The 18,916-nt window shown below is 28.7% G+C and overlaps 2 protein-coding genes and 1 long non-coding RNA gene across 4 annotated transcripts; 2 read left to right on the top strand and 1 right to left on the bottom strand.

The window, feature by feature from the left end:
- Positions 1–919: 919 nt before the first annotated feature.
- LOC145202283 (uncharacterized) lies at positions 920–2,694 on the bottom strand. Its single transcript, XR_016450918.1, has 2 exons — positions 2,512–2,694; positions 920–1,112 (listed from the first exon to the last, which is right to left on the bottom strand). It is a non-coding gene; the product is annotated as an uncharacterized LOC145202283 (long non-coding RNA).
- Positions 2,695–7,492: 4,798 nt separating this feature from the next.
- LOC149890627 (uncharacterized) lies at positions 7,493–12,378 on the top strand. Its single transcript, XM_090082207.1, has 4 exons — positions 7,493–7,647; positions 7,871–7,975; positions 8,380–8,493; positions 11,975–12,378. Exons 1-4 carry the CDS (start codon positions 7,605–7,607, stop codon positions 12,124–12,126), a joined length of 414 nt encoding a protein of 137 aa, XP_089938333.1. The 5' UTR covers positions 7,493–7,604; the 3' UTR covers positions 12,127–12,378.
- A 21-nt stretch (positions 12,379–12,399) lies between these two features.
- On the top strand, positions 12,400–18,669 carry LOC145202293 (sideroflexin-5-like). Of its 2 annotated transcripts, none has more exons than XM_080075187.2 (13): positions 12,400–12,925; positions 13,106–13,174; positions 13,267–13,341; positions 14,814–14,840; positions 14,944–14,998; positions 15,109–15,134; positions 15,455–15,508; positions 15,618–15,674; positions 16,219–16,284; positions 16,387–16,477; positions 16,698–16,899; positions 18,246–18,363; positions 18,470–18,669. In XM_080075187.2, the coding sequence occupies exons 1-13, from the start codon at positions 12,875–12,877 to the stop codon at positions 18,545–18,547; spliced, it is 969 nt and encodes a 322-aa protein (XP_079931313.2). In that variant the 5' UTR covers positions 12,400–12,874; the 3' UTR covers positions 18,548–18,669. The 2 variants fall into 2 exon arrangements, with proteins under 2 accessions (XP_079931313.2, XP_079931314.2); XM_080075188.2 differs by having other exon boundaries at positions 12,646–12,925; positions 13,089–13,174.
- Positions 18,670–18,916: the final 247 nt, after the last annotated feature.

Below are 18,916 nucleotides of genomic sequence, written 5' to 3'. Positions count from 1 at the left end.
TAAATACATACATAAATACATACATACATACACTGGTCATTCTGGCAAATTTATTTAACCTTAATTGGGCATTTTTTTTTTTTTAAAACAACTGTATGTTATGTGTTAATTATATAATAATTCTTTATATTGTTATTTATAATCCCATAATACCCCTCTGTATCAAAATACTGTTTTGATTTCTATTCTTAATTTTAAATGAAATCAGAATAGTATTTTAGGACAGAGGGAGTAGTTTTTTTTAATTTGTAAAATCAAACAAGTTAATCATTTTATAATAAAAGACAATTACCAAAAGCTTTGCGGAAGATAAGAGTGAAAAAATCTTCCCCTCAACTTATCCCATTAGAGGGGTTCGGGGCAAAATCCCAGCCAGCCCTCCCCCCCACCCCTCGACGGGTCTGTGAGTATTGAGAAAGAGCGTTTGGGAGTTCACTGTGTAGAAAATCGACAAATTAAAACTACTTGTTCATGTGTCATTTAAGTTCTTTCACAACATTAACTAATTGAAGAGAACAAGATTCGAGCGCCGGAATGTTCCGCATCAATTTTTAATTTTTATTTTATTTTACAATTTTACAGATACAAAAGTGAACTGATCAAATTTAAACAGCGATGCTGATGTTTCTATTAATGATTCGCTTTTAAATTTTTAATTCTAAAATTTACACCATAATTACCCTCCAGAAATTCAATTAAAATTTTTAATCTTAAGTATATTTTATTCTTAAGTATAATTTAGTCTTAAGCGAAGATCCTTTATATTGTTAAATAAAGCATCAGAAGTTTGTAAATGTGTACAAAAATATTTTATGTTTCAAGAGAATTTTTTTTTCCTCGTGTTCTGAATTAATGAGATCTAATCTATACTTTACTCCAGTGTAAAATTTATCATGGGTGGAATGTAAAAAATAATCAATAACAAATGAGAAAAAATTCTTCAACAAACATTTAATAATAACAAGAATCTTTTTTCTTGCAATTCATTGGAATGACAGGGATAGCAGAGGCTAATTCTGTTTTGGCTTTTCACGAGTTAGCATAAGTATTGAAGGAAGGCCCAGAAGAGCAACAGCAAATACAGTTACAGAGTATATCATATTGGATGTTGTCTAAAGAGTTAATACAAATATATAATAAAAAGATAAACTCATAAAATATAAGGCATTAAAAAATTGAAAGCATTTAAAGTTATTATCAAGAAACCTTTGAATAAAGAATGGACAATAAGCAATTTAATTAGTCAATTTGAAAGATTGGGTGCATGATTTTAAACAATTGCTCAGTTTTTTAGTGCGCATCTTTAAATTTATCAGTTTAAACATTTTAAAAAAAAACTGAAAATAAAAGTTTTAATGTTTTATATGAAACTATTTTATTTGTTATTGTTTAGTTGAGAAGTAAATCTTAGTAATCTATTTTTAAATAGCGTTTTCACATTCTAAAGGACAACTGTGAAGATCTTTTTTGTTGTTGTTTTTTGTCAATGTTTTTTTTGTTTTTTTAGTTATTTAGAAATAGCTGCATAATATTGATGCGTTTTGCTTTAAAATTTAAATTAGATTTGAAACATGATGATTCAAGATATATATTTTTGTTTATAAAAATGTTATGAACACATTGCAAATAAATATGTAAAAAATAAAAGAATTACATACCAATAGGATTATATATAATATATATTTTGGCAATATACAAAAGATAGACTTTAAAAAAACTTTATATTAGCATTTAAGAAACATTTTAAAAAGAAATATAGATGTAGTATTCACATAATAAATACACAGAAAATAGAGGGTTAACTGTAGTAATTTAGGTAGAAAGGATGGAATGACTTTAAGAATAGATTCTTAAGCAATACCAATATCAATATATCAATATATTTTGTGTTAAGGATGTTACAAAAAACACAGGTCATTGCAAATAGTAATTCACTAACAAAACACAATCACCTAAATAGGATAAAGAAAAGACAAGAGAAAAACATAAGAAACAAACTAGTCACATAGTAAAAGTAGAACTTTACAAAAGTTTATAAGTAACACTTATAAAACAGACTTTTAAAAGAGTTAAAATATAGGTCAAATAGTTATTGTAATGTATTCACATATACATACATATATACACATATACACAAATAAGAAATTATAAAATGTACATAAACATAAAGAAAAAAGTTATAGAGGTAAAGAAAAAAGTTAAGCGTAACTTTTTAAGTAAAAATGATGGAGTGACTTTAAGAACAGATTCTTGGATCTAAGGATAAAATTTGTTTTTAGGGTGTACGGAAGGGTGTTCCAAGAAAGGATACACTGACATGTAATGGAATATAAGCCAAATAATAAATCTACTTTTAGGTTGTTTTTGATGAAATTGGTAGCTAATTTAGAGTAAAGATCAATAACTTTGATTAAATATTGAATTTTAAAGCATTACCTGGCAGCCATTTATATAGATTTGGTATTCATAAACTTTTTTGAAACACTAAACAAGTTTGAAAGCTTTACTTACCATTTCCCTTGCACCTTTTCCAGATTCACTAGCTGAATGTTTTAATCTCAAATTGGCAACCAAAGGATTGGTTCTGAACAAAGTATTTCTAAGTAGATTCTGCATATTGTACTTAGGATTTATGAAGAAAACGCGAACGGAATAAAAAATAATTATGCTTGCTTCACATTGCACAATAAGTATTTGGCATGGACGCTTTCACTAAGAAATATAACTAAACTGAACAATTGCAAACTAACTCTGTGTAACTGACCACGAAACATCCCTCTAGTTTAATCTTTATTTTATGAACTTTTGCCTTAAAAAAAAGGAAATAATTGTTTTTTTAGTATTTTTTTTAGAAAAGTTTATTCTGAAATCAAAAAATCGATTTTTGTATATACAACTAAAATTTATTGTGTAATATACTTGTAAAAATTATAAACAAAAAAGAACTTGCTAATGTTCTAATGTTCTAATGCTATATATTACTGGTTATTATTCAAAAGAAAGTTCTTTGTTTTTGCAGGTAGCATAAAATACGTCACCTTAATTGCTCGCTCTGGCCACTTATTACTTCTTCGTATGTTGGAAAAGGATAGCTCCTGCTTACACAAACTCTCCAATGAGTACAATTCTTTTTTGAAAGATTTCAATATTTCTGACAAATTTTTGATGTTAGTTTGATTGTATATCTGATTCGTAAACCAATAGAGTGACCGTAGATATAAAATAAGTCCACATACTTTCTACAAAGTCTCTTTTGTGGTAAGTGTGAGAATGAATGCAAAAATAAGGAGATTGGCCCTTGAACTCAGCATCGGATTGCTTATGCTATGACTTTTCTGAAAGTAAATCAACGGAAAATAATATATTTTATTAAAGAGCCTGAACATCCAAGTATTTGATACAAAAATTTCATGTCATCTCCTCTACCATGGTGTTTTCAATTTCTAATACTTTTATCCAGTTCAGACTCAAACAGATATTTGATGTTTGAAGATCTTGTGTTCCCACCAAGTTCTTCGTGTACCACTAAATGAAGAATCCTGTGATACTGACCAATTGATAAAATGTAGTTCGGTAAAACCTTTCTTTTAAGAACATTTGTTGCAGATTGACAACAACTCCATTTTTTTTTCCCAGTGTTTACGCTTGTCGTATTAGCGATGATCATTTTTATTGCTTTCCATACAAAACTTTGACAATTCCTCCAGTCATAGTTTTAGCCTCGTCTTCTTTCAAGCGCAGGCTTTCAAGCCAATTTTATTTTATTTTTTTCATTTTTAAATATTCCCGTTTCATTTTTCATAATGTGCTTGTCATCAAAATGTTGGGAACAATTTTCCATCTGGAACATTTCAATGATTTCTCCTTCAATTTAACAGCCTTTTCGCATATTGATTTATAAATTGCTGCTTAATTTGGAGTGAGAATGTTATAACCATAATGTGACAATTATTTACGTACTTTAGCAGTCTTATTTGTTGATGAACTTGTGGATGTCATCAAGTTGGTTGTAACTTTACTTTGGTGTTTTCTTGCTGGTAGAAAAGTTTTTAACTGCATGAATCGCGGTAATCATTTTTTTAACTGCATGAATCGCGGTAATCATTTTTCCACTGCTTTTGGAAAACATTCTTTATGTCTTGATTACACAAAAGTAAAAAAACACAAATTAACTTATTCATCAAATACTGCTGGTGCGCAAAGGAAGATGAAATGAAGTAGAACAAATTAAGATCAAAAGTTTTTTTAATCATTTTTGACAAACTCTTTGTCTACTTCAATGACTTGCATGTCCAAAGCATTGATTATACCAATAGATATTTCCTCGATTTCCTTCTCCGGTTACTCGTTCGATGTCGTTCAAAAACCTATGAAGACCAAGCAACTGTTTACTATTAAAATGAAAGTACTTGCTTCTTTCGAATTTTTTTCATCACTTTTGATGACTGGATTTACTTCCCCTGATCTTCATTTTCAAGAACTCAACGTACTAGTTTGAAATGAGTGAGACAAAAAAGTAAATCAACTGTCATAGTATGATTGTCAAAACTGAAATTGGCCAAAAAAAGTTTTTTTTTTTTAATGTTTTACATCATAATTAAATCACAATTTTTTGTAAAAGGATTTTTACACCACAACTCCATCACAAATTTTCTGATGTTTATAATTAAACTAACGGTATAACAGGATATTAATTCTTAACTTCTGTAAGGGCGGCGTTTTTAATAAGTTAAATTATTCAATGTTTTGATGTTTAGTTGTTTGTTTGTAATGTGATGATAAAGGTAAGGGATTAGAGAGGTATGGATTGTAAAGTTATGTGGAAGGTAAATGTGGAGGTTGGGATCAAGGTTAGTGGCGTGGGGATTACTTGGTTAGGAAAGGGCGAGGTTTGGGGATAGTTTGGTTAGAAATGGGCTAGTTTTAATTGTTAAAGGGTAAAGTGTTCGATACTATTTTGATCATTTTTCTTTTTGGTTCTTCTTTTTAATTATTTGTCTTTATTTAAAACTTCTGATTATTCTTCTTTAATCAATACTTTTTCTGATTTCTATTTAAATTTTACTTCTTCTGATTATTAAAAATTTCTTCTTCTTTTTCTTTTTTATTCACTTATAAAACTGCTTGTTCATCACTAAAGTTCACTCTCTTTAAAATTCTTCTAAAAATTTTCTTAAAAACTTTTTTTTACTTTTCTTTAAAACTGCATCTTCCTCCTCTTTTTTAAAACTCTTCTCGTGACCATAAGACTCTTCTTCTTTTTTTTTGTTGAGCTTTTACAGTTTTTGCTTGATTTCCGGTTACGATACCTTTTCATTTATTGATATGGCAAGTTGATGAGTCTTCTTGTTTACGTCTTTTCCCAGTTGTTTTTAACTTTTCTTCTTACTGTTTTATCATTTACTTACGTGATAGATTGATGAATCGTCGTATCTAAGTCTTCTCCCGGCCTTTGTTTTTAACTTTTCTTCTTGTCGCTTTATCGTTTACGAGTCTTCGCGTTTACGTCTTTTCCCAATTGTTTTTAAACTTTTCTTCTTTCCGCTTTATCGTTTATCGATATAACAGGTTTATCGTTTATCGATATAACAGGTTTAATGAGCTTCCGTGTGTACTTCTTTTCTCAGTTGTTGTTTTTAACTTGATTCTTTTTGCTTTTTCATTTATTTATATGAAAGAGTTGACGAGTAATCTTGTGTGCGCCTTTTCCGATCGTTGCTTTTAATTTAATTCTCTCTCCTCACAATACCCATATTCCAATTTTTGTAATAGATATAAGTGGCACTTTTAATTATTAGCATTGGTTTAGTTATAGTATTTTGTAGTTAGCATCTGGATGCGCCATCTTCAATTACGACCATATTTCAATGGCATTAGGTTACCTTTGCGACTTTCAATTTAAAGATAATTTTGTGCGCAAGCTTTAATTTTTAGTTTTACTAAAAGATATTTTGATACAAATTTTTTGTTTTGCTTTGAGTTTTTGCCTCATTTAGTTTTTAATATAAATGAGAGAAAAATGTTGATCTATTTTAAATATCAAAATGTTTTTCTCATATATATTAAAAAACACGAAATCTAACGTACCCCACCAGAAGTACCAGAGCTGGACTAAGTTCTAAAGCTGAATCGATGGTGGCGCACTTTGAGTTCCACAAATTGGTAATGATGACATCAAATTCTTAAATTTAATTTTTTTTTTTTTTTTTTTTCAGGCTATATTTAGGCATTTGATGGTCAGTGGTGATTGACAAGACTGTGCTGTCAAATAACGGGATTTTTAAAAGAGATGCATCAGCTCTGGCTACCAATTACCCGGGTTATTATTCTAGAGTTTGTGATGCTTGTTGTGATGCTTGTAGAGATTTCTTTTTTCTTCACCGCTTGCTTTCTTTAAACAGTTATTAAGAATATCAAGAAGACATTTCAGCTTGCTTCGAAACATCCGTTTTTCAACTTCATAATTGCGAACTGCATCCATGATTCAAGCAACAGCATTTTGTCCTTTGTCGTGAAGAAAAGTTACTACTTTAATGCAGTTATGTTCCAATTATTCATTTTATCCAATTATTTTATTTTTCAGCCAGGCTACAATTTTTCGCTTGTGCTCAGTTCCTCAAATATGGAACACCTAAACCTCAATTTCTTGATTTTTGGCGGTTACTTAGTGCCCGGTCAGCAAAAAAAAAAAAAAAGTTTGTTGTTGCAGAAAGTCCAGACAGCATGAATTATGGTTAAACTATATACGTTCTTAAAGATTTTGCATCACATCTATCATGACAGAGTTCAAACCAGATTCAACTTTGTCAATACACTTCGACAATTGCCTTGGAGCAATTGGGCGCAAGCGTAGTTATCAACCAGTAGTTTTCATCAACCTAAAAATTGAAGAATAAATTTTCACGCTTGTCCATACAAATGGAAAATTCACGCTTGACATTTGTTGCAGATTTTTTCTACTGATATTTACTAAATTCATCAAATATTGTAACTCATTAAGTCCATAGCAAACGTAAGCTCCTGCTCTCTATGACATATTGTGTCAACAAAAATGAAAAACATATTTGGAAGTCTTCATTCCCTGTCAAAAATTAGTATCAAAGGTTTTCAAAGCTAGTATACTGGGTATCCTATTCTACCTAGGTGCTCCCTATTTTTAAAAATTTAATTACAAACTATTTTGTTTTTTCACAAACAGTTTCAACTACTTAGAAATCTATTACCTACTTTGCAAAAACTTTTACTCAAAATTATTCACTTACTTGATAGATTTTCTCCATAGTAAAAAACTCTACCAAAAATGTACTACAAACAAATTAACTACAAAAAATTAAAAAAAGTAAATTCCTTTTTATCAGAAGTTAAAATTTCTAACTCAATTTCTCTATTTGGTTAATAAATTTTCATGGTATTTAACACACACAAAAAAAACCTTATCTTTTTTGCCGTTTTCCCCCCTTATTCCGAGGTCCGACGTTTCATAAGACTGTTTTACTTAAGGTTATCATCTCAACTAACAAAACAAGCAATCAATCTAATCTTCTAATATTTATTTCAACTATTATGTATTTAGAAATATTCGAAACTATAAATGTTAATGTGTCATGGTTCGCTCGATTACACCAGAAGATGATTCTAAAATTTTTGGTATATGTATGCTTTAAGCTAAAATGTCAAACTTTTTCTTATTAATCGATCTTATAATGCCTAATTCTGTAAATAATGTCTGTGTTTATTTAATTCAATGCATTATTTTATAATAAGAATTGGAGAATTGGTTGTGAGTTAAATCAAAAATATTCAGTCATAAAATCAATTAGATTAATATAAAATATCTAGAGTTACTCAATTTCAAATTCATTATGTTAAGATAATCTGTGGAATGGTATTCAATGTAAAAAATCTATCAAAAAGAGTGAGCAGGGAAGTGCAAACTGGTTTCCTAATTCAGTAAATTACAATGGTGTAGTTGCAGGTAATATTTCTAATGTCATTGATATGTTTACTTTACTTATTTTTCATTTTTAACACTACTTTATCAAAGATTATGCTTAGTAAAGTTTTTAGTTAGCTTTTAAAGTTCAGTTTGTTTTTTATACTGATATTCCCATTAAGTTAATAATTTGAAATGATTTTTTATATCTAAAATATCTTTTTTGTTTTATTGTATTTGAATATGCATTATAGTTTATTCTTCTTATATTTTTGAGTCTTATCCGGAATTCTGGGAACAAAGTTAGTGTTCAATTATTGATAATTCTAAATATAGAAAATAAGATTCTAGTAGTTATGTAAACTATGATGGTAATCTTTTTTAGTTTTATGCTGTAAATTGGTTTTGTTAAATTTCTTTTGGGTTTTACATTTTTTTGTTTATAGATTTTAATCTAGAAAAGGTGTGGAGTATACGCAAAGATGTTCCTTTCGTTTCAGCAGATAGAGATAAAGACAGTTATTTAAAAAATAACCTTGCCTTTTACTCAAGATATAAAAGTAATATCAATTAGTAAATTAAAGAATATTTTGATTTAAATATTTCTACTATGCTCCCAAAATATTGTTTGTATTTAAGCTATATATATGTAAGCAATATGTATATATTAGGGTGTCCCGTTTTCAGGGTCACATTTTTTTTGACTGCTCCTAGCATTTTTCTGCTGCGTATATGTGAGAAAATGAGATCTGTAAAGTTTTAGAGCTCTAACTTTATTTTTGTGACTACACAAGCCACATTAACTTTCAAAAATCATGATTTTTGGGTGAAAAACGCTTATATTTACAGTGCTTGTGTAATCACAGTTTGAAAGATACAGGCTAATCTTATGTTGAGCCATGTACTATTAACCCTCATTAGTTAGAGAAAAATTAGGAGCAGTTTGAATAAAACAGTTAGTTAGGTTTGAAGTGAGTTCAAAGATACACAGTTGACACAATTTACCCATTTTTATGCGGTTTGACGCGGTTGACAAAACAAAACAAAATACTGATCTAAAATCCTAAGATCAAAGATAACACCCTTCTCTGCTGTGGATTCTCTAATGATTTTAAGCTCATTTGTGAGGAAAATGTCAGTGTTTAGTTAAAAAAGTCACTGCTATTTATGAAAAAGCTGGAATTCCAACATCTAGAGTGGACAAAGTGCAGAAGAAAATGATGGAATTACTGATTTCTCTTCAAAAAAGGCAAAACGCTAAAGAAAAGACAATAATTTTCAAAGACTATTTTTTCTGTTCTTTTTGATGTTATTCCCAGTGATGTGATACAAATATTAGAGAAAGATAAGAAAAGATCTCAGGTAGACAAGGCAGAAGATATCGTTTTCATAAATGATCAAAGAAGTTGCAGGAAAATGTACATTAGGAAGAAAGATAAAAGGTACATTTATTCAGCTCAAAGATCTCAACGGGCAAGTTATCAGTCTGAACTGCAGATTTCATCTTCAAGTGAAACAGAAGTATCTTCAGAGAAAGCAGACACCTCTAATTCTACAGACTTGAGTAAAGATGAGATAGATCCACAACCATCTACATCTGCTGGCATATTAGGATATACTGTTCTTGATTCGAAGGTTAAACATATAAGCATCAGAGCTCGATCCAATATTTCAAAGCAGGTGGCTGATACAAGTGGAATTTTACAGTAAAGGTATGTCAAAATCCAATATACACAGAATTTGTAGAAAGGTTATACAGGAAACAGTGGAGGAAGTTAGGGAAGCTTTAAAAGCAAAGGCTGGATCAAACATGATTCTTCATGATGATGGTAGTCAAAGAGTATACTATGGAAAGAAACACAAAAGAGAGCGCTTAGCATTGAGTGTAACTTGTTATGGAAAACATTTTTTGCTTGGAGTACCTCCTATCACTGATTCTACTAGAGCTTGTCATACTGATAAGATTATTGAGATTTTAGAAGAAAACTCACTCAAAGAAGACATTAAAGGTCTAGTATTTGACACCACTTCGTCAAATACAGGTAAAGAAAAAGGAGTAAATTCCAGCTTAAACATCTATCTTGGAAGACCTGTTATGCATCTTGCTTGCAGACATCATGTCTATGAGTGTCATATTAAGAATGTTGCAAAGCTCTTCAGGACAACCTCAGGTCCAGATAATCAACTCTTCAAGAAACTTTTGGATGAGTTTTCTCTTATTCAGATTGAACAAAATAAACTTTGCAAATTCAAATATGGAGTATATCAACAACTTGACAATGCTGCTAGAGTATCCCTAGTAATCATCGCAAAGTTGTTGGATGAAGACAAAATGCCCAGAAGTGATTATTAGGAGCTAGCAGGAATTGTTCAATTCTATTTATCCCAGAGATTGATCAACTGTAAGTGCGACAACCTGGAGCAATTCATCATTAAGGTTTATGGCACAGGCTATATATTTCATGAAGCTTCAAATTCTGAGCCAAATGACAGATATTGTTTCCACAGCTTCTACAAAAAGAGAAGTTAAGGCCATCTCTTAGTTTGTAGCATTGCAATATGCAAAGTGGTTTTTAACCTCGTCTCAGACTGCAATTTCTTCAAGACATGACATAGAAGCAATCTGGGAGATGAAGTCATGCATGAAGAGCAGACCTAATGTTGCTGCCAAGTTTCTTGATAGCATTTCAAACCATACATGGTATCTTCATCCAACTTTGATCCCATTTAGTTTACTGGATCCTGGAGTGTTAGATGAGAAAAAGATTGAAATGGTTGAAAGAATCTTGATGATAAATGATTCAAAGGAAAAAGAACCTCTGTCATTTATGTATAAGAAGGTTAATTTATCAGGTTTCATTGACAAAGAAGAAGAGAGCCCCAGGTTTTCTGAGTTTGTTGATTCAGAATCCATTTTGATATTTAACATCTTAAAAATGGATAGCCAGTAGCTTGAATGGATGATGATTCCACCTAGTATGTGGAACAGATTGTCTGGCTACACAAAGTCCAAGGATTTAATCTCTAACATTCCTGTAACTAATGATGTTGCAGAGAGGAATGTTAAGCTTATCCAGGGCTTTGTTGATGGAAGCCATGATGAAGAGCTGAGGCAAGATTTTCTCCTAGCAGTGGACCAGAAAAGAAAGGCTGGAAGACCCCAAGGGGTGGTGGAAAGAAAAGAAAATATTAATATGTTTGTAGAATTAGTGGTTAAAATATGTCATGTATAATATACAAATAAAATTAAACATATAATTGGTGCTTTTTAACCGATTTTGGTCTAATTAAGTTGGTCTAATTAAGTGTGAAAAGAGTTTGGAGATCGATTTAGACCCATTTCATAATGATTAGATCAGTATTTTGTTTGTTTTTGTCAACCGCGTCAAACCGCATAAAAATGGGTAAATAGTGTCAACTGTGTATCTTTGAACTCACTTCAAACCTAACTAACTGTTTTATTCAAACTGCTCCTAATTTTTCTCTAACTAATGAGGGTTAATAGTACATGGCTCAACATAAGATTAGCCTGTATCTTTCAAACTGTGATTACACAAGCACTGTAAATATAAGCGTTTTTCACCCAAAAATCATGATTTTTGAAAGTTAATGTGGCTTGTGTAGTCACAAAAATAAAGTTAGAGCTCTAAAACTTTACAGATCTCATTTTCTCACATATACGCAGCAGAAAAATGCTAGGAGCAGTCAAAAAAAATGTGACCCTGAAAACGGGACACCCTAATATATATATATATATATATATATATATATATATATATATATATATATATATATATATATATATATATATATATATATATATATATATATATATATATATATATATATATATATATATATATATATATATATATATATATATATATATATATATATATACGGCTATAAGGGATTGTTTTATTGTTATAATGTTTAATAAAAGGCATTAATATTTTCTTTTTAAAGAGTTATAAAAAAATGGTATGGATAATTTTAACTTAGTAATAAATTGTATTATTAAACTAATTCTCCACTCTTCAGAACAGCTGACAGCTCAACCAACTGCAGTTAAAAAAGATGTTCAAGAATCAATTCACAATTTCAGCAAAACAACTGGCTTAGGTGGTTGCAAGTTGTCATCTTTAAAGCAATATGAAAATTTAAAATTTAACTGGCAAAAAAAAAAAAGATAATTAATAAGATAATTAATATAGCATAAAAACTATCAGGTAAAATTTTCATTAAAGAAATTTATATTTTTTTACTTTGGTAAAAAAGGTATTTAAAATTTATTTTAAATTTATAGAATTTATTAAACATGGTTAAATGTAATAAATTTATATACTTTTATGTGTATCTTAAAACAAACCTGTCTGTAGAAGATGAAGTTGTTTGATCATATAAATTTATTGAAGTAACAATATTTTCATGGTGTTTAAATTATAGTGTTATGATAATGAAAATATATAACAATGAAGTTGTGATATTTTCAAATCAATTTGGGTGTTTATTCATCTATTGAAATAATATTTTTTTAGTCTTTATTTGTTGTTTAGTACCATTTATTTATTATCACTTTTGTAAAAACTTAATCAATTCAAAATCTTGAGTCAAAGTTTCTATTTTCCATAAATTATTTGGCATTAAGTATTTGCAGTTGTAATAAAGTTCAAAGTTTGTATGAGATTAATTATATACACTGTTTTAATAACTGAACTGTGTCAATTATTTTAGTGGTACCAAACTGCAATTACATGTGATAGCTAAGCATGTAACTGTTCTTTATGATATTTTGATAAAACAGATAAGATTAGTTCAAATGTTAATTTTTTAGTCACATTAAAAAAACAATAGCTGTAAGCATTTAACTGTTCCATGATGTGATATTTTGGTAAAACAGATAAGATTAGTTCAAATATTTATTTTTTAGCCACATAAAAAATGGTGACTAGTTATCCGCCATTTTCAATGGAAAAGCAAAGGTTTGATCAGGTAATAGTTTAAACCTATATAGTTGATTTAAATAGTTAATTTAATTATTTAATTATTTTTTTCAAATAATTTTCCTTTACTAAAATTGATATCAAATTTAAAACTTTGAAAAAATTAATTTCTGTTTATGTCTTGAAATCTGAATAAAAAGTTTTTTTTCTAGAAAATCGTATATTTTAGAGCACATATCTTGGTCGACTCCAGAGATGTTTTGATATAGTTGATCCAAGAACATTATTTATATCAGAAGTAAGATTATTATCTCTTCATCATTTTTTTATTAAATATTTTGTCTGAATTTAAATTTTAGATTTCAGAATCTTTAAATGAACTTGATTTAGAAAACACTAGAAGAATCTTTAAAAATGATAGAAGACTTTAAGAAAGGACAAAGAAATGAACTTACAGATGCTCAGGTGTCAAATTACTTAAATTTCATTAGAGTGAGTTAGATATATTTTCAGTGTTTTCTGTCTTCTTAAAATATGATAACAAAAAAATCATTACTCATTGAGTCTCCAGATACTTTTTCTAGTCTACTTTGTTCTTGTTTTATTTATTTCAAGAGTTGATGAGAAGTAATTTGCTCTTAGTGTCATGGAATGTTATTTAGAATGCCCAATCAAGTCAGAAAGAGTAGGCAGAAAGTCTAGAATGGACTTACTAACATTTGAATACAAATAAGTATACTTGTTACTAAAATTAAGAAATGAGCAACCTAGTTTATATTATGTTCCAGTAAATAAGCCTAATATGGTCACCTGCTCTTATTAGGATTTGTTGGTGTTCATGTTAGACAACCTAACCAGGAACCTATAAAACTAGCACTCATGAAAGTATGACAAACACAAATGATGTGTAAACATAATAAAATTTACAGTTTTATGCTTGATTTATCAAAAAGTTAACCTTTTGCACTCGAATAATGACAATATGTCAACATGGTAAATTCCTCACTAACTCGGGAGGCAACTATATGTCACCACTATTAATCATTGTATTGTTTACATAGTAAAAGGTGATTATATACTTATGCTGCTATAAACCAGTTGCTCCAAGTCAGTGCTAGCGTTTGGGTGTGTTTCTGTTGTTACTGCACATTTTCATATGGTGTTGAAAATTAAAGTTAAAACACATTAATACTGATAAAATTATGAATTAACTGATAGTGAAGACAACTTTATTTTTGATGTGTATAGTGATAATTTGAGTGATTATCACACTTCAAGTGATGAATCTGATTGTATTTAACATAAAAAATGGAAATTGCCTCCTCTCTCATCATTTAGTTGTTCTTCAAGTATTTCAAGTATCAAAGTTTCTCATGACAATAATCTGGTAGATATTTCCAACATAGATGAGCCTCTGAATAAAATAAAATTCGGTATTGGATCTCAAAGTATTGGACCAAATGTTTCTTCAACTATTAAAGAACCAATTGACTTTTTTAAACTATTCTTCACTGAAGATTTTATAAACAAAATAATAAAAGAAACCAATTCATTTGCAAAAGCCAAACTTCAAACAAAAGTATTATTGGCAAAATCTATATGGCACAGTTGGCGATCATCAGAAATGATCAAATGGAAAACATAGTTTGTGAAAAACATTTATTTTCTCCACTGTGTGAATATTTTTTATCTAATGTTTACCTCATGACTGAAATTACCCCCCCTGGTGACAGTGGTATTACCTCCTCTTAATAGCAATTTGAAGTCTTTAGTAATTATTTGTTATATGCTTAAAAGAGAGAATTTTGTTCAAAACTTTATAGTGATCTTTAAGTTTCATCCTAATATTTGAAAGGTTTTGTTCCAAGTTTTGATTGACAGTTCATTTTATTTACATATATTACATATATTAAATATTTTGAATAATATTTGTTTAGCTTTGGCGAGCTCGGAAAATAAAGGAGGTTTGTAGTTCATTTTTAACGTAAAGAAATGCGTTTCTGTTATGTACATATTAAATATAAAATCTAACTTATATTCATGTTCTTATTTTTTCTAATTTTAAAGGCAATTATCCACCCAGATACAGGAGAAAAGATTTTTGCTCCTTTCAGAATGTCAGGTAATTGCTATCTTAAAGCATTTCATCTCCAAGTGATTTTTTCTCAAAGAAACTTAGTTTTTGAAAATCTTAATCTAGTTGTTGTTTTCTTTTTCAACTTGGTATTTTAGGTTATGTGCCGTTTGGAACACTTCCTGTAAGTTGACCTATAGAATCACAAGAATTGTAATCTTAACTTAAAAGCTACTTGGACATTTTTACTTAACTTTTTTCAACAAAAAATAAAAATAAAAACAAATAAGGTTAGTTCATTTAGGTGATATCATAAGCATCATTGAAGATTTAGGAAAAAAAAGATGCTTTTAAAGCTATCATGTTACATGATCTTAAAATTTTTTCTGATATAACCAACAAGTTTAGTTAAATATAGTTCAAAAAACCAAAAAACTCAAAAGCCTTTTTTTTTGTGGTTGTTTTTCTTAAATATCATTTTTCAAGTATTTAAACTTTATGCAGGTAATTGGTATGCTAATTCCTGGTGCTTCTTTCCGTCAAGTTATTTTTTGGCAGGTAATCTTCTTCAATAAACATCTCCATTAAACTAAGCTTTTGTGATATATTTACATGTGTTATGTATCTCTAGGTGGAATCTATGAGCTGAAATAAAAATTTTTTTTAGTGGTTAAACCAAAGTCATAATGCTTGTGTCAATTATGCTAATCGAAATGCAACTAAGGTGAAATTTTAAAGTTTTATGTATTTTTTGATACAGTTTTAAAAATTTCATCTAATTTTCTGAAGCACTGGTTACACCAAATGTGTAAAAAAGTTATTATTATTTAAAAGCTGATTTCATAGATCATTGTGAAATTCAAGATTCTTTGCAAAATCTTGTTAATGATAAAAAGAATAAACTATCCTAAAATAACATTTTAAAGTACCATTTCCTCAGAGGGGGAAGAAGGGTTTTATAAAAAAGGAATAAAAAAAAAAGGTTAAGAGTGTATGGTAATTTTAAAAAAGTGACAAAACTATTATATTTTATAAGTTTAGTAAATACATAGGTAAAAACACAAAAATACTTCCAGAAAGACAATCACAGGCTAAACTCAACTGTTTTTAGCAAATGTAATAATTAAATCACCCAAAAATAATATTTTTTATATGGAAATTTCCAAAGGAAGTGTGAACTCACAGAACACATTTTGATAAGATAAGTTAAAAAAAAGTGATAAGATTATTGAAAAGTATATTTGTTAATATTTTTTAATTTCTGAAAGGAAACAGAATTGTCAAGTTTCCTGAAAAGTTATTTTGGTGCTGTGGGAAGTGCAATAACTATTGCTGTATGTATAAATTTATTTTGCGATGGAATAAATCGACTTCCTGTTGGTTTCAGTTGATGCCAAGAAAATACTAACCCCATAAAATTGTTACTTTTAATTTAGCTGAGTTTCAGCGCTATGATCAAAAAAAGTAGGCGACTCACGCCTCAGATGAAGCTGTTTGCATCTCGATTTGTTGCTTACCCTGCAACATGTAAGGTTTCAATTATTTATGATATTATGTAAAATTTGCTGGTTACTAAAGGGTGTTAAAATACCTTTAGGGTAAATTGATGCCCTACTTTGCTTCCAAAAGTGTTATTGTATTATTTTTTTGATAACTACTTTTGTGAGTATCTACTGAAAGTTATCTTAAATAGGAAAAGTAATGTTTTTCTTTAAATTGATATAGCATCTTTAAACTCATTTTAAAGCTTTGGCCAACATCTGTAATGTTTACATCATGCGTTCTGGGGAACTGAAGGATGGTATTGATGTTGAAGATGACAATGGTAATGTTATTGGTGTTTCAAAAATTGCTGCTAAACAAGCTGTGTGGGAAACAGCCCTCTCTCGTGTTTTTCTCCCAGCTCCTATTCTTATATTTCCTCCATTAATCATGGCAGCGCTTGAAAAGTAAGTACCTATTTTCTTTGTTAGTGAGTATAAAACATAAAATGACAACCTTCAAAAAGCTTGATCCCAAAATAAATGTGAATAAAATATTAATAAAAATATAAAATAAAATAAAGAAACATAAAGAGAATTGCCAAATGAAGAATTTTAAATATTGCTTTTTTTTAATTCCATAAGTTCACTTTAAAACAAACACTTTAAAAAATTGGTGTGTTTAAAGATTATAAAAGATAAGCATTAAATTAGTTGTATCAGAAACTACTGTTTTTGTATCAAGTGATTTGATTTTCATATTTTATATTGGTTTTTATGTAAGATGGCTTTTTATTTAGATTCTTGGCTGTTTAAATTAAAATTATTAAAAATAAACTACTGTTATTTTTTTTTTCTTGATGCTGTAAGCAGTTTATCTTCTTCGAAAATAATCTGGATTTGGTTGTTAATTACATGGCAAAAAGTTTCTTCATCTGATTGCTTGAAGTCAAAACTGAAAAATTGTATTTAACTTATTATATCAATAATCTCTAAAAATAATGACTTACGAGTTGCCAAAATCTTGTGATAAATTTAATTCTATACAAATACAACTAAGTTTTCATTATCTGCACATTTTATAATTTTATAACTTGTCAAAAATACCCTTTAAATTGATGCAAGAAAAACAATTAAAAAGTTTTCTTTAGAAAATTATTTCAATGGCAAACAACACATTTCAAAGTTCATCAAAACATCATCACTAACTCCAAAGTACTTTAAACAAATTACAACTGAGTAGAATAGCTCAGAGGTTGGCTAGAGAAAACATTAGGTATGAACAATGTCAAATAAACATTCATATTTCACTTTCTTAATCAACATACTCATTGGCTATGTGACTATCTGCTTAAAATCAATCAATATGTTGATTTATATAAGTGTATCAAGAAGATCATTTCTTTCATAGCTGAACATTACTCTGATAATATTTTTTTTTTGCCCAAACTAGGAAGACTATGTAAATCGCATAGTTTAGCATATAAATTTTTCTCAAAAGCTGATAACCCACCAAATGTACCTGAGTGTTGTCTGATAAAAGATTTTCAGGCTCTTCTAAAAAAAAAAGATTTATAGTAAAGGGGGAAAAAACTCAATTCATCTTTTTCTTGCAGGGTTTGAAAGTAGGAGTAGAAAAAATGAGAAGAAATCACTCAATCAAAAAAAGATTGAGATTTTATTATATATTTAAAAAAAAAAAAAGAATTAAATCTTATTTTAATTTTAAAATCTACACAAAATTTTTGTGATCATGTGTTTATTCAATTCATTGTTTTCTTTGTCATTCACTGCTTGGTGTTGCTTTATTTTAGAACACGTTTCCTAACAAAATATCATAGACTTGTTTTACCAGTGAATGCATTTGTATGCACAATGTCATTTGGATTGGCTTTGCCATTTGCTATTGCTTTATTTCCTCAGCAGACTAAGGTTGGCTCATAAAGAGTTTTTGTTAAATTTGAGAAACTACAAGATAATCTTGTAATTATGGTCAGTTGTAATAGTAGTTAAAAGTTATTCATAATTGTACTTTTAGATGTCACGAGAAGATTTAGAACCAGAAGTTGCAAACAAAACAAAATCTTTGTTTGTAAAGTTTAACAAAGGTTTATAGTTTAACTGCTGTACTTGGGAGTTATTGCTATTTAAATACTGCACAAAATAGTATAAGCTGGAGCTTAGTTTTTATAAATTTTTAGCATTGAATAGATTCATAATAAATTTATTAACTTGAAAGAATATTTTTTTTTATGTAATATGTAAATTAATGTGAACTTTGTGAACACTATGAGTTTTAGTTGATTGCTTACAAATGCAAAATGGTCGCAAAGGTTTTTATCTAATCTGAACCATCAGAAATAATATGTTAATGGTTTTTAAAATTTTGGTATTGTAATGTATTGCAATGTATAATTTTGTATATTATAATATTTCAGTATTGATTTTGCATGTTCCATAAACTCTATTTGATGAAATATATTAA

Source organism: Hydra viridissima, unplaced genomic scaffold (genome assembly GCF_058129835.1).
Source record: "Hydra viridissima isolate aposymbiotic clone 2 unplaced genomic scaffold, HvirCarnegie_v1 scaffold_3, whole genome shotgun sequence".
NCBI lineage: Eukaryota > Metazoa > Cnidaria > Hydrozoa > Anthoathecata > Hydridae > Hydra > Hydra viridissima.
Note: the sequence above shows the minus strand (reverse complement) of the source record. Positions and strands in the feature narration are given on the sequence as shown.

Coding starts and splice junctions, on each gene's coding strand:
- LOC149890627 (XM_090082207.1), top strand. CDS start 7,605: ATGGTTCGCTCGATTACACCAGAAGATGATTCTAAAATTTTTG. Junction 7,648..7,870: donor AGATGATTCTAAAATTTTTG/GTATATGTATGC, acceptor CATTATGTTAAG/ATAATCTGTGGAATGGTATT. Junction 8,494..11,974: donor CTTTTACTCAAGATATAAAA/GTAATATCAATT, acceptor TCCACTCTTCAG/AACAGCTGACAGCTCAACCA.
- LOC145202293 (XM_080075187.2), top strand. CDS start 12,875: ATGGTGACTAGTTATCCGCCATTTTCAATGGAAAAGCAAAGGTTTGAT. Junction 12,926..13,105: donor AAAAGCAAAGGTTTGATCAG/GTAATAGTTTAA, acceptor CGTATATTTTAG/AGCACATATCTTGGTCGACT. Junction 14,841..14,943: donor GAGCTCGGAAAATAAAGGAG/GTTTGTAGTTCA, acceptor CTAATTTTAAAG/GCAATTATCCACCCAGATAC.